This window comes from Cydia pomonella, chromosome 13 (genome assembly GCF_033807575.1).
Source record: "Cydia pomonella isolate Wapato2018A chromosome 13, ilCydPomo1, whole genome shotgun sequence".
Classification (NCBI taxonomy): domain Eukaryota; kingdom Metazoa; phylum Arthropoda; class Insecta; order Lepidoptera; family Tortricidae; genus Cydia; species Cydia pomonella.
Window position 1 is genome coordinate 8573139 of NC_084715.1, and position 14182 is coordinate 8587320.

Genomic DNA, 14182 nt, shown 5'->3' on the forward strand with positions numbered 1-14182 from the left:
AGCCTTTAAAAACATTTTCACGTTAAAATACTGTAACTAATTTCAGCTGGGCAACGCGTGAGGCGACATGTTTTCATAATGTGTAACGGCCGTCCGTATACATTATAAAAATATGTCGGCATTATCGTTAATGCCATTTAAACATACTTAATTATACGAGTACACGGCGCGGCATATAACGAGACAGTGTTTCACCTTATAAATTTAATATTCCTGACAGTATGTTACGTGATTATGTAAATAGGTGTAGATTTTGGGGTCATTTATTGAGTTAGAATGAAAATAAGTTTTAATTTTGTAGGTATTTTTATATTTATTTTGTTGTTTTTAGCTACTTAAAAGAAGCGGAGATTCTCAATTTGTCAGGAACTTTTAACATCCTTTTAGTACCTGTTATCTTTTTGTATGTATCCTCGATTTCTAGAAAAAAGGCTGAAGAGATTTCAAAAAAGATACTTATAAATACGATGATTGATCGATTGTCGCCAGAGTTCAGAAGTCCAATAAATATTTGTTTCATTCCAAACACCGAGGTACAGTCAGCAATACTATTTGCTTAGCACCTTAGCATACAAACTTCTCTGCAGCTGATAACCTACAATATTTATCGCCGGGTACTGTATTCATGGTGTGACAAACCTACCTTCTCTCAGGTTCACGGGCGATCGGAAGGCGCGACCTGCGGACCAGTGATGGCGCAGGGAGGTGTACAGGCGTTAGAAGCCATGCTTTATGTCTTGGACTACGCCGCGGCCAACAACATCGGGCCGCCTGGCGTCAAGATAGGCGCGCTCGTGCTTGATGACTGCGACAACGACACTTATGGCCTGGAGATGGCGCTAGACTTCATTAAAGGTGGGTTTGACTTGAAAATGATGAAATCTGCTGGAACTATAACAACGTAATAATCGTATATTATTTCTATAGGAACATTTGTTCACTTGAGTCATATATCAATTATACCTACTGTGGGAAAACAATGCAAAATAAAGCTTTTATGTAAAAACGAATTTGAGAACATCATTTATGGATTGAAGACCGCACTTCGCATGAAACCCACCATTTATTTTGATGTTTCAATATGTGTGTTTATTTTTTATGGCATACCTGCTGAGTCACTTTAAAGAAGCTTTACAAACCTGCGTGTCTCTCATATGTAAAAGAGATCATTTACTCGTAGAATACTCCAGGGACAAAGTTAGAGCTTTACACCGTACAAAGTGGATTTACGATACACGGAAGGGTTTTGCGGATAACAAACTTTTATTTTATCTTTATTGTTTAGTTTGCTACCTGTGGATTAAACCTTTCACGCAATAATTCATCATGTTACGGTATATCGTATTAAACCCAAGCTTTTTTAATGTTAGTCAACTTGTCCTACATACCTTGAACAGTGCTAAGTCCGAGCGTCGGCCGGCAAATGAAAACATTTATCACAATTGCGGAAAAGACAAAATGTCATAAATTAAGCTGCGTCGTGGCAAATTGTTTCTAAGTACCTAACAAATGACTGGGCATAGACATATATCGTACTAATGTAAGCCATAACAGAATATTATTACCTAGGCTATAATTAAGGTTGCCTGCCAAGATAGTTCTCCTTTTTACTGTTTTACTTACACACACATACCTACGTAATCACTTGTTCAATGCTTTCCCAAACATGCTTCAATTTGTTATAGCTTTCCAGAAATATTGCATTTATTTTCTTTCCATTCTCACAGTTACCATTCATATTACTAATACTAATCAGCGATCAAGAATATTTGACTCCAAAACCTACTTAATGTGTATTACAATCCTTACTCAATATTATAAAAGGGAATATCTGTGTATTCATTTTTCACGCTTAAACCTCTGGACCGATTTAGATCCAATTCATCATGGTCTACTTTAAGTCCCGGGGTAACACATAAGATGGTTTTTATTGCGGAAATCATCTAAACAGTCGAACCCACAGGCAGATAATTAGAACACACAACTGGCAAATACCAGTGACATTGTCACAAGCACTAGACTACATTGTGGTTTTTGTAGTTTTTGGCATAGTGCCAGAAACGTTTGATTGGCCACAAAGCAAGGAGTGATCAGTGCTCGTTAAATAAATGGTGCCGTTAAACAGCCAGTACTATTAGTGGACCAATGGACGAGTGGCCTTAATCTACAGTGAACAAATTTAACCGCTGTTAAACTTGATTTCCCCGGCGAAATAGCTTAATTGCTAGTGGCTGCATTTAATTACAGCTATAGGTCGTCTAGTGATCAGGCGCCATTACTACAGAATAAGTGATAGTATTATCACCCTATACCTCGTCTTAAACGAAAATACCTCACCGCGTAGCGATATATTGAAAGTCTATTGACAGGATCTCATCAGTTCGGTTAGCAACACGACAAGTGTAATTTCAAGTAAATAACAACCCGTTGCCGTTTACTATTACGCAAAATTTTTTTTTCATCTGACTGCCTTAATGAGCTAACTTAAATTCGCTTAAATACGTAAATCGACATGACGCTTGCATATAGATAGGCAAACTATTACCGTAGTATGGCTTGCCAGCCGAGTATATTTACTTTATCCTGGACTCTGAAACAGTAGCCAAGGAGGAGAGTCAAAGAGGTCAATTTTTCATTATTGTTATAGGTTCTATCAGCAATATAGAGGAGGAGTATGCGTGCGCAACGCGTGGTGTACAACGGCAAATCATTTCCGGTGTCGTGGGCGCCGCCTCAAGTGTCACATCCGTTCAAGTTGCCAACCTACTACGATTATTCAAGATCCCCCAGGTACCTAGACTTATGCACCACTAGGTAAAAACAGGTGCCAAAAAGCTCTTCGTTCTATAAAGATTTATTGAGCGATATGCCCCGGAATTTTGACCGTTGTTTGCCATTACATGGCATTGGCATTAAACCATACTGGTCTATTTCATTTCATAAATAAATATCACGTTCTCAGGTCTCCTACTTCTCAACGTCACCAGAGCTGTCAAACAAAGCACGCTTCGAGTACTTCACTCGTACAATACCGTCAGATCTGCACCAAGTGAGAGCTATGGTCGAAATCGTCAAGAAGTTCGGTTGGCGTTACGTCTCCATCATCTACGAGGAGTCTAATTATGGAATTAAGGTGAATTTAGCTATGCAATGACGACACATTTTCAGTAATTATACCTTTCTCTGTATTTTTTGGATATATTTAGTAACATTAAGTAAACTTTGTCTCCGTTCTAAAAATATCCAGACTGAAAACATTGCTTTGTTGTAATTTTGGTCTACAATAGTCTATAAAAATTGTTGGGTACGTGAACAACGCTTTAGCTTAATTCTGCAAGACGCGTGACCGGTAAAACAATCAACTCGGAACTTGTTTAGAACACACTTTATTTTTTACCAGCTACCTATTTTTCAGTTCAAAAAAGCTTCGAGAGGTTAAATGCACATTCATTTTAGTTTCGTTAGTGTGTGTAGCTCAACGAGGGTGCGGTGTGCTAGGGTCGGCAACGTGCATCATCCATCCATCCATCGTGGTTGTTTACCACCGACATAGTATAAAATAAGATTTAAAAAAAATATGTTAGACCACTCTAAGCCAACGTGGGCTGGTCAGTGCTTTGTTAGCCGTCATTCAGAACTATCTCTTAGATGCTAACATTACAGGGCCCGATTTCTCGAACGGTATAAAAGAAACATATTATTAGTGTGCTATGTATGTGTATTGAAACCTGTAGGATTTGATAATTTGTAGAATAATAATATTACTCTGAAACCATTCGAGACATATACCCCACTTGTATTATTTGCAAATACATGTACCGTTATCTTTCGAAAGGCCATTTCTGGCGTCTACTTTACTAAATTGACACCTGTACATTTCTGGGTCACTTAGTAGGGACTAGCAATGTATGGTGATGGTGAGTTGTCAATATCAGGCGACAATCTGTCAGCGTGGTGAAACAGGGGCCAGGTCAGTTGCCAGAAAGGCGATATTGCTGTTTCATTTGCCAGATTCATTTGGTTAGTCACAAATGCTGGTGCTATATTGGTTACAGGCGTTCGAAGAACTAGAAACTCTTCTAGCCCGAAACGAAATTTGTATAGCAGTGAAAGAACGACTAGTAAAGGATTCTGGTGAAGCTACTGCGAGCGCTTATGATGCTATAGTGGCGCGTCTGCTTTCACGACCTCGGGCAAGAGGTAAATGCACTATTTATTAATGTTCTCACCGAGGGAGGTGGTTTTAAATTAAAGTGGTCATTAGATTGTTAATATTACACATGCTGCTTAAATACGATAAGGCCACTGTTCAAAGAAAATATTCAGATTATCAAAGAATTACTTTTTTGTGTATTGTCAGCAGCCGATCGTAAGATCAGAAAGACCGTGGAATTATATCGTGAAACGTGAAAATCTTTGTCTCATTCCCTGAGTGAGTTCGCTACGCGGGGCTCCTATTTCTTGAGAGTTTCCCCTTTGGGCATCTAAAGCAACCTATCTATTGGTTTAATGTGACTAGCGTCAAAACATTACACAGGAACATTACGGATTTACCACACTAATCGATCGATTGGTCTTGGTAGATACTATTGATCGACGTCGACTGTTCTATTCTACCATCGATCGATTATCAATCGTTTGGTGTGGTAACACCCTTACGATCTGCCTGATCACGTATACCTGATATGAACATATACATTACGTGGATATTAAAGACAGCTCATTTTCATATGTTCAGGAGTGATAGTATTCGGATCAGACCAGGAGGTAGCGGGAGTGATGCAGGCGGTGGTGCGAGCAGGTGCGGAGGGGACGTTCGGCTGGGTCGGTTCTGATGGCTGGTCGGCGCGAGCTCTCGTCGCCACAGGCAAGTATTCAGGAGAAACGTGGGGTCAGACCGGGAAGTGACAATCAACGCTACGAAAGTTTTTACTTTTGCATATTTTTGTATGATAAATCAGTATGTAGTAGAACGTGGCCATTGCGCATGGTCTTAGTTATTTACACACTATTCCTAACACGCAAATTAATTTAATTATTTTTACCTTATGTATTGGCATAATCGTTAAGACTCGTAAAGCAGGTCTAAGTACGTTCCCAACGAAATTATTGCAATTTATTGCACCGTGAGAAATAAAATAATTTCAAAATTATCTAATATTATTAAGAATAAAATTTGTGAGCGTCATCCTTGCAAAGTTTATCATAGCTAAAGTTCATATTTATCATCTTTGCTCATCAGTCATCACATCGTATAGGTGGAACTGGTATTAAAAACATTTTAAATTTTTCATTAACCCTGTAAAAAATAATAATAATATTCCATAGGACTTTTTTGTGTAGTAAAATTATTAAGAGATAAAAATAGAATACGACAGGAAGGAAGTAATAACTTTTTTCATAATCTATGCCACAGGTCGCGAGCGGGCGGTCGAAGGAACCATATCTGTGCAGCCATTGGCGCGACCGGTTGAGGGTTTTCGAGAGTACTTCCTCAACCTGACCGTGCACAACAACAAACGGAATCCCTGGTTTGTAGGTAAACTGCATCTTTTACCGTGCCCGTGACTATAGGTACGTTAGGTTTGTGTCTAGTAAAGACCATTTCAACATACAGTTCTCTATTTGATGGTAGCCGAATTGGACCATACCGCGAGCTTGCAGTGCCAGAGTGTGAAAATGTGACTTTTATAACGGAACGGCCAGACTTTGTCACGTCAAGGTCAGTGCAAAGTTTGGCTAGATGGACTCTAGATATTTATTAGATAGCAGAGCGTTCAAGAAATCTGGTTCTTACATTTTAACTTTTACTCGGCGAAAGTTGGTACGAGTAAGTTCTCGTTAGTTTTACGACTTAGACATTCTTACGAGAGACTTTCAATTTCCAATAAAAGCTTCTTGTGATTTATGTTCTCGCCACGCTTTTAAAAACTTCAAAGATCTGACTGCTACTTGTTATGATAAGAGTACAGTAATGATTTTTTGGATCCTACTTGCGGTTGTTATGTTCCGCGCAGAGCCTTTTACATATTCTAACATACTTATCTTTACAGAATTCTGGGAAGAGCAGTTCCAATGTCGCTGGGAAGGTCTAGGGGCGGCCCGAACGCCCTACAACGCCCATGCTCGCCGCTGTACAGGAAAAGAACAACTGACGAATGAGAACACAGAACTAGAAGCACAACTCCAGTTTGTAGCTGATGCAGTATTGGCATTTGCTCATGCTTTACGAGATATGCATGCGGTTGAGTGCGGAGGTGCTCCAGGATTATGTCCGGCAATGAAACCTCCCCAAGGACCTCTCCTTCTACGGTACCTGAGGAATGTGCGGTTCACTGGGCTGAGCCGCGAAGAGTTCCACTTCGACAGCAACGGCGATGGTCCTGCGCGATACAATATCATGCATTTCAAGCAGGTGGAGCCGGGAATATTTCGCTGGCTCAGGGTGGGGCGGTACCTGGATGGCGAGCTTGAACTCGAAATGGACGGTAAATCATTTCCATCAAATAGTTATATTTTATACACTTTTATTTAGCTTCACACCGTGTTTTTAGGGTTCCGTACCAAAAAGGTACAAAAAGGAATCCTTATGGTGCGACTCTGTCCGTCCGTCCGTCCGTCTGTCATGCCACAACATTAAATATCTCGAGAACCACTTAAGCTATCGATTTGAAATTTATAAACAATTATGATCAACGCTAACCCATACACATTGAAAATGTAATGTTTTTATTTTATTTTTATCAAGTACATATGGAAAATGTGCAATATGAAGGGTAGGATTTCAAAGTCTAGTGAGTAGGTATTATTAGAAAGAGCTCAAATTGTACACAATATTAACATTAATGGTAAAATATAATCATACCTCTATCTTGGTAACATTTTTTTATTTAACAAAAAACATTTCCAAAGTCGGGTTGCAATTTAACCAACTTTACGTGTGTTTATTAAACTTGAAATTTCTATGAGATTACATTAAAGACACTTTTTTCAAATAAAAGATCAATTTTTGAAATCTGTTCACATGATAGAGAATTATCCTCGAAAAACAACATACGTGCATTACATCGCACAAATTAGTTAGACAAAATGCCGATAGATGGCGCTGTACACATTTTACTTAGTGTAGGTACTTATGATCAAAAGTCTTCAAAGTTTGTACGGAACCCTCGGTGCGTAAAACGAACTTGCACTTGGCCGGTTTTTTATATTCCGTTAACTTCGGGGTATGGGTACCTCAGTCCGTTTAAGGAAACTAAATGAGATAGTTAACTGTCAAAAAAAAATATTTTAATGTTGCAAAACGTCGTTGTAACACCTACATTTAACCCCGCCAAACAATTGAAAACTGTGACATATCGATGTTATTTCGAACATCGATCGTCTGAGATAGTACTCGTACATACGTTTAGTAGCAAATGTACAATATAAATTCGTTCTAAACACTAATCAATATGTAAACAGGCCCCAATAAGGCAAGTGCACACTCTGGTAAGGGCCTTATCAGATAAAAATACATAATATACTAACATGGAGCTGGTATGATGATGTAGTCGGAAGAATCCATGGAAAAACATAAACACATTGAGTTTAGGTTCATTAGAAGTATCTTGAGAAGTACGCGAAGACATGCAAAGGACAGAAAGTACAGTCGACAGTAAAATGGTGTTTAAAAAAATTAAATTTTTGACGCTAACCTAAACTTTGTTTTATAAACGCACGCATTTTAGTAAAAAATTTCTAAACGTTCCTATTTTTAATATTTCATTAGGTAGTAGGTACCTAGGAACTTTACTGAGCATCTAATGAAGGTCATTAGGTGCCAAGTTTACATCACGTTGGTATCAGCTCTAATATAAGTACAAATAACGGAATAAATGTAATTATTTGCAGAAATCCAGTTCAAATTGGAAACACCTCGGCCCCCCGAGTCCGTGTGCAGTGCCGAGTGCGAGCTCGGACAGGCCAAGCAGTATGTAGAGGGAGAGAGCTGCTGCTGGCACTGCTTCAACTGCACGCAGTACGAGGTAAACATTTAAGTTGGACTCCCGCCGGCCCCGGAGTTAGTGGTAGCGCCGAGTGCAGTGCGAGCTGGGGGAAGGCCATGCAGTACGTCGAGGGAGAAATCTGCTGCTAGCACTGCTTCAATTAGGTACACTGAGTATGAGGTAAACAGGCAGACAGAGGGTCACAGTTCAGCAATAAGATCCTTATTTATATTAGCCCTATAGTTACAATAAAATTATTATTACAGTTATTCCTATGCCCATCAGTAATTTATTAAAGCACCATCTATAACGATTTGCTGAAGCAACAAATCTGACGAAAGTGCCATCTAGCGTTGAATAGCAAAAATTTTTACCCGCAGGCCTGGTGAATTTTTATCTAATGTGCCGTGACAAACTGCCTACTAAGAATCTGCATCATATTCAATAGAGGGCGCTGTAATATGCCACTAGTTAGTTTCTATAGCATTTTTCACATAGCTTGGGCACGGTGACAACCATCTTGCCAATACAATTTTGGGTTTTATGGGTATAAAAATTTATCTCATCCAATCTATGTGAAAAACATAATAATTTTAACCTATAACGCTCGCGGTTTGATATACTCTTTATTTCAGGTAAATTTCTTTATTTCAGGTAAACATCTGTAACTTACAGCTAACAAGCCAAAGTGTTCAAACTCTTATTATTATTTGAATTTTTTTCATGCATTCACCGAATTATAGCTTAACGTTAGGGGCATTTTTGGAGTAAATATTTCAATAGGTCACAGATAAAAGTAAATAATTAATCACCTAAATTAAGAAATTTTATAGGATGTAGCTATAGATAAAGAATAATAAAATAAATTAAAATAATAGTAATACCTACACTAATAATAGATGTCATTTACTTATCAAGCCCTCCAGTGGCCGAGATTAGAAACGAACGCGGCTATAGTTTACGCGATGAACACTGGAGGTCACTTTTTAGGGTTTCGTAGTCAGTTAGGAATCCGTAGATATAGTTTCACCATGTTCGTCTGTCTGTCCGTTTGCGTCTTTGCTCCGTGAACATTAGTGCGAGAAACCTTTAATTTAGCATGAATATATGCCGACAAAGATTTTTCTAATTTTGGCGTAGTAACTAGGAACTCCTCTATACGTGATGTTTTTTTTCCACTCTAACCCAGTCTAGGGTAGGCTGTCGTTGGTCTTTCAAGACGTATAAAAGTTTTTTTTGCAATTTCTCTAAAATCTTAAATCTTTTCGGTAATAATATGCGAAGAATCCTTTTTAACTTTAGAACCATAGATCCAAAAAAAATCGTGAAAGTAAAGCTCAATAAATACCATCAAAAAAAACATAGCAAACATGATCGTTTAAGCCGTTTTTGAGTTAAAGGAAGATGAAAACCAAAACAACTACAGGAAGCTGAAAAAATGTATTTATTTAATATTCAGATTCGTGCTCCCGAGTCAGAGACGGCGTGCCGCGAGTGTCCACGTGGAACGCTACCAGATGAGACGCGCACGCACTGCGCTTTGCTTCCTGCACACTATCTTCGCCCCGCTTCACCAGCAGCACGGGGTGCTATGGCGTTCTCCGCGCTAGGCATTCTCTTCACCGTGTAGGTATCCCCTAACTACGAACCCGCCTTCTGCATGTAGTACCACTGCATGCTGCATATTACCTGTCGCAACGTGCACGCACTGCGCTCTGCTTTCTGCACGCTACCTGGGGCCTGCCTTACCCGCCGCGTGGGCGCCATGGCGTTCTGCATTCTAGACATACTCTTCACCGTGTAGGTCACCCTCCAACTCTTCGGATGCTTAGTCTCATTATCTGTTGCACGGAAGCAACGAGAAAATATGTGCTTTAACAACACAAAGTGACATAACTGTCATCTTAAACAGACAACAATTTGAATAAAAGTATTGTGATCTGTGTTACATGTTTGCTCTTTGAATGTTTGAACAATCATCCTGAATGCTGATGATCATTGTGTTTGCAGGTTTGTCATCGGTGTATGGATATGGCGCGGAGACACCCCTGTAGTCCGCGCTAGTGGGCGCGAGTTGAGCTACGTGCTTCTCGGTGGTATCCTGATGTGCTACCTCGTCACATTCGCCCTCGTTCTCCGGCCTACGGATGCCTTGTGTGCTGTGCAACGGTAAACTAGTTTTGCATCACATCAAATAAGCATTTTTATTATGTAAATATCAATTCTTTGCACAAAAAAAGTCATAAAAGTGAATTTGATGATCTATCTCTTGTCCTACAGAAGTAACATTCTCATGTTTAATCTACAACGCATACATTTTTAGACATTCGCATTACTTAGTTAATTTTATTTAAGGATGTCTCCAATTAAAAAGTATTAAATAATGCCTTCCATATCTAACCAAGGTGCCTGTTCACAGATTTGGCACCGGGCTGTGCTTTACGATAGTCTACGCGGCACTTTTGACGAAAACCAATCGAATCGCGCGTATATTCGCGGCGGGTGAGCGATCAGCACGCCGGCCAGCTTTCATATCACCGCGCTCTCAGCTTGGCGTGTGTGCATTACTCGTTGGTGTTCAGGTAAGTTTACTTACTAGAACAAAACTAAACAGTATTTGGGTGTGTTACTCTTAATAAATATATTGTTTTCCTCAGGTTGTCATAGTAGGAGTATGGCAGGCTGCGGCACCTGCACGGGCGGTCAGACATTTACCCTCACGCGAGACAGCAGTACTGGTCTGTGACGCATACGTCGATGCGTCATATACACTAGCATTCAGCTACCCTGCTGCACTCATCGCAACCTGCACAGTCTACGCTGTGCTGACACGCAAGATTCCAGAAGCTTTCAATGAAAGCAAACATATCGGTGAGTATATTGTGTGATTTATTATCAATTTGCATGACCGCCTTATCTCTAATCTCCTCGTAAAGAAATAAGAATATGACCAAAAGCCACAACAATTCATATTATATTTTTCAATTGAGAGTGAATGGCAGCAACATTCCACATGCTACATCACCACCAACCTTTCTTTACCATCTTTTTTTACCATCAACCCAGTTGGCTTTGAAAATAACTTGCTGTAGCTTCAAATTATACAGAGTACTATATTATTAGGGTATGATATCGCACGACGAAACCAGTGTATACCGATTTATAACGAAAGAAACCTTCCTTATACTGTGACGTAAGTACGCCATTTTATTTATTTATTTAAAGTTGTGCACTATATGACTACACTTAGAATCGCAAACTTTTGGTTCTAATAGGAAAAAGTGTCCCAACATTTCTATAAATTTTCGACCCTTTCATTCCGTTACCGTCATCCAAAGTCTATAAAAAAATGGTAACACAATGAAAATAAAAGTCTTCGGACATTCGAATCTTGGGATCTAATCGGCTAGTAATTCTGAGGAGGAAACAGTGGCTCGATAGAAAAGTACAGTGGCTCACTCAACCTAATATCAACACGAGAGAGGCGATATTTAGGCGACTGAGCCACTGTTCAAGCCGAGCCACTATTTTCGCCTTGACCCTACTCAGAATTACTAGCCGATTAGATCCCAAGATTCGAATGTCCGAAGACTTTTATTTTCATTGTGTTACCATTTTTTTTATAGATTAAGAATGACCACATTACTCGTAAAAAAGAGTGTAATATACAATTTAAAATGACCCATTTTCCCTTGCAGGTTTTACGATGTACACAACCTGCGTGATCTGGCTCGCCTTCGTGCCGCTATACTTCGGCACGGCAAGCCACGTGGCGCTGCGAGTCACAACCATTGCTGTCACCATTTCTCTAAGTGCGTCCGTCACGCTTGCTTGTCTGTTCGCTCCTAAGGTAAGGTCTTCATCAATTCCGCGGAAGACTTGTGTGATCTAGCTAGTGTTTATGCGATTATATTTCATTTTCTGTAGCGTGTCATATGTATCACGTGGCTTTACAATTTTCTACAATCCTCCCCTGTTTCCACCTCAGTTTCTCCGTCTCTTTTCTTTCGCCCGTCTCTTGCTTTGCTTTGGCGAGGATCTAAAGAAAAAACTTACATATGTCTCACGGAAGCACTCGTGTAGCTCTACTATCGTCAAGAGTCGTAAATTAGGCTTGAAATTCTATCATCTGACAAAGACAAAAAATTACTAACTAATGAAAAAAATGTTGTTTCCAGGTGTACATAATCCTGTTACGACCGGAGCGCAACGTCAGGGGTTGTCTGATGCCGGGCCGCTGGCGCACCGCTGGAGGCGGAGCGGCCGGAGGCGCCGTGTGCGCCGCTCTCGTGGGCGCCGCCGCGCCGCTGCCGCCACGTGCGCCTTTGACAGCCACGCCATCTACTGATCGCTCAACGCTTAACGACGGTATGTTACTAGTGGTACTACTACTGTCTGTTCAGTCCGTAGCGGAATGATGAGTTTGTCTGTGCAGCTCTTGTAGGCGCCATCGCGCCATTTCCGCTATGCGCGCCGTTGACAGACACGCCGTTTACTGATCGCTCTACGCTTAATGGTGGTATATTAGTTTATACGGACCGGAGGGCAACGTCCGGTCTTGTGTGATCTCCTTGAGGGAAGTCTCCTTTGGAACTATGGTCCAAACCATCTAACCGAGTGAGCTACCTAAACTCACTCGACCCGAATTGTTCTGTCACTTCTTTCTTTATTTTCACGCCACATTTTGTCATTTGTACGAGTAAGATCCTACTATATTTAATTCATCTTACAGATCGCACACCGAGCTCGTGTCTAGACCGCCAAGTGCAGACGGATCCCTCAGAATTTGCCTCAGCCCCTGCTCCCCCGACGGCCGCAGCCGCCGCGCCCGACCCCGCCGCCGAGCTTCAGCTTGACGCCCGCGCGCTGCGGGGGGGCCTTCCCCCCTTCCCACTCCAGGAGCCCCCGGTGCCGAACGGACCGAGGGCACCCGCGCTCGCTGAGAAACGGTTATAGCACAAGGCAAATAAAATACAAATGCGCTCGAAGCGTATCCCAGTGCTCGTGTGATATCGGATAACCTAGAGCAACTCGAAATAACCTGGCCAAAGAGTTTATTATATTTATCCTTTTTCTGGACACTTATTGCTGAGAATGACAAAGAAAGGTATATTGTAACCTCTCAGCAGCAAGATAGCAGAAGGCATCCGGCAAAAGGATAAATCTATTAGTCCATTAACAGAACGACCATAAACACATTTTATCGATATAAGTCATTTTACAAACAATCTTTATTTCTTAGTTTGAATTATTTTTCTTGGAAAACTAAATGCCAGTAAATATACTATAAATTTAAATTACATTGTTAAGTAATAGGCAAGTTATTTTATTAAAATGGCTCATTACTTGCTCACAAACTTATACCAATTTTATTGTAGCATTTAAATAGTATGTTTACCTACACATCGTCAAAGAGAAAATATCATTATGTACCTACTCGTAATAGAGGTACACAAGATGGTGTTCGTTTTGGAATAAATCCGTTTTGCTCTGGAAAAGAAAGAATGGCATCGAAATATTCAAAGTTAACACCATCTAAAACATAGACGCTTTTTTATAGATTTTCGTACATTGACGCGTGCAATAGAGATAGCAATACGGTCAATGAACTAAAATGTATATGAAAAGCGTCTCTGTTTTAGTTAACCTGCTCGTTCCTAGCAGGATTGCTTTTTCTAGTATGTTGCTCTCTTTGTTCTGATTGTAGAAAACAAAAATCGTGTGTAATTTCAAAATGTAAATAGGTACCTAATTACAGATAGATAATAGTACATTACGATACAAGTGCGAAAAATAGGAAATTCGAAACGAGTGGCGATAAATTAAAACACGACCGAAGGGAGTGTTTTAAATCGACACGAGTTGCGAATTACCTATTCGCACATGTATCATACAACGTTTTACAGTACATATGGCCCTTTAAATGTTCGACACAGTAACGTAATATGCTACTTCTCGCACTAGTGCTATAAAGTAGCCCCATATGTACTGTAAATGTTATTATGATTTAATTTTGTGAAAGTGCCAAAGCAAAGTTAATATATCATTTGTTATAAAGCTCGTGTTATTTATACCCAGTTGTTATAAAGCTAAAACTTAGTTTATTATTTTGTATAAATGCCACATCTCTCTAAATAATATCTATTGAAATTCAAATATCTACCTGAAAACGTAAATTTGATTTCAAATGTAGG

General features: G+C 39.9%; 1 protein-coding gene across 1 annotated transcript in view; it reads left to right on the forward strand.

Annotated features, from left to right (window-relative positions):
* LOC133524557 (metabotropic glutamate receptor 6-like) overlaps positions 1-13748 on the forward strand; it is a 30690-nt gene extending 16942 nt beyond the window's left edge. Inside the window, exons 2-16 of the mRNA XM_061860641.1 lie at positions 561-855; positions 2648-2790; positions 2963-3133; positions 4056-4200; positions 4739-4867; positions 5417-5539; positions 6054-6488; positions 7894-8027; positions 9448-9614; positions 9999-10157; positions 10408-10570; positions 10646-10859; positions 11687-11838; positions 12167-12356; positions 12721-13748. Of these exons, the coding sequence (XP_061716625.1) occupies positions 561-855; positions 2648-2790; positions 2963-3133; positions 4056-4200; positions 4739-4867; positions 5417-5539; positions 6054-6488; positions 7894-8027; positions 9448-9614; positions 9999-10157; positions 10408-10570; positions 10646-10859; positions 11687-11838; positions 12167-12356; positions 12721-12944 (2844 nt within the window). The 3' untranslated portion in view covers positions 12945-13748. The remainder of the gene's footprint in view (positions 1-560; positions 856-2647; positions 2791-2962; positions 3134-4055; positions 4201-4738; positions 4868-5416; positions 5540-6053; positions 6489-7893; positions 8028-9447; positions 9615-9998; positions 10158-10407; positions 10571-10645; positions 10860-11686; positions 11839-12166; positions 12357-12720) is intronic.
* Positions 13749-14182: the final 434 nt, after the last annotated feature.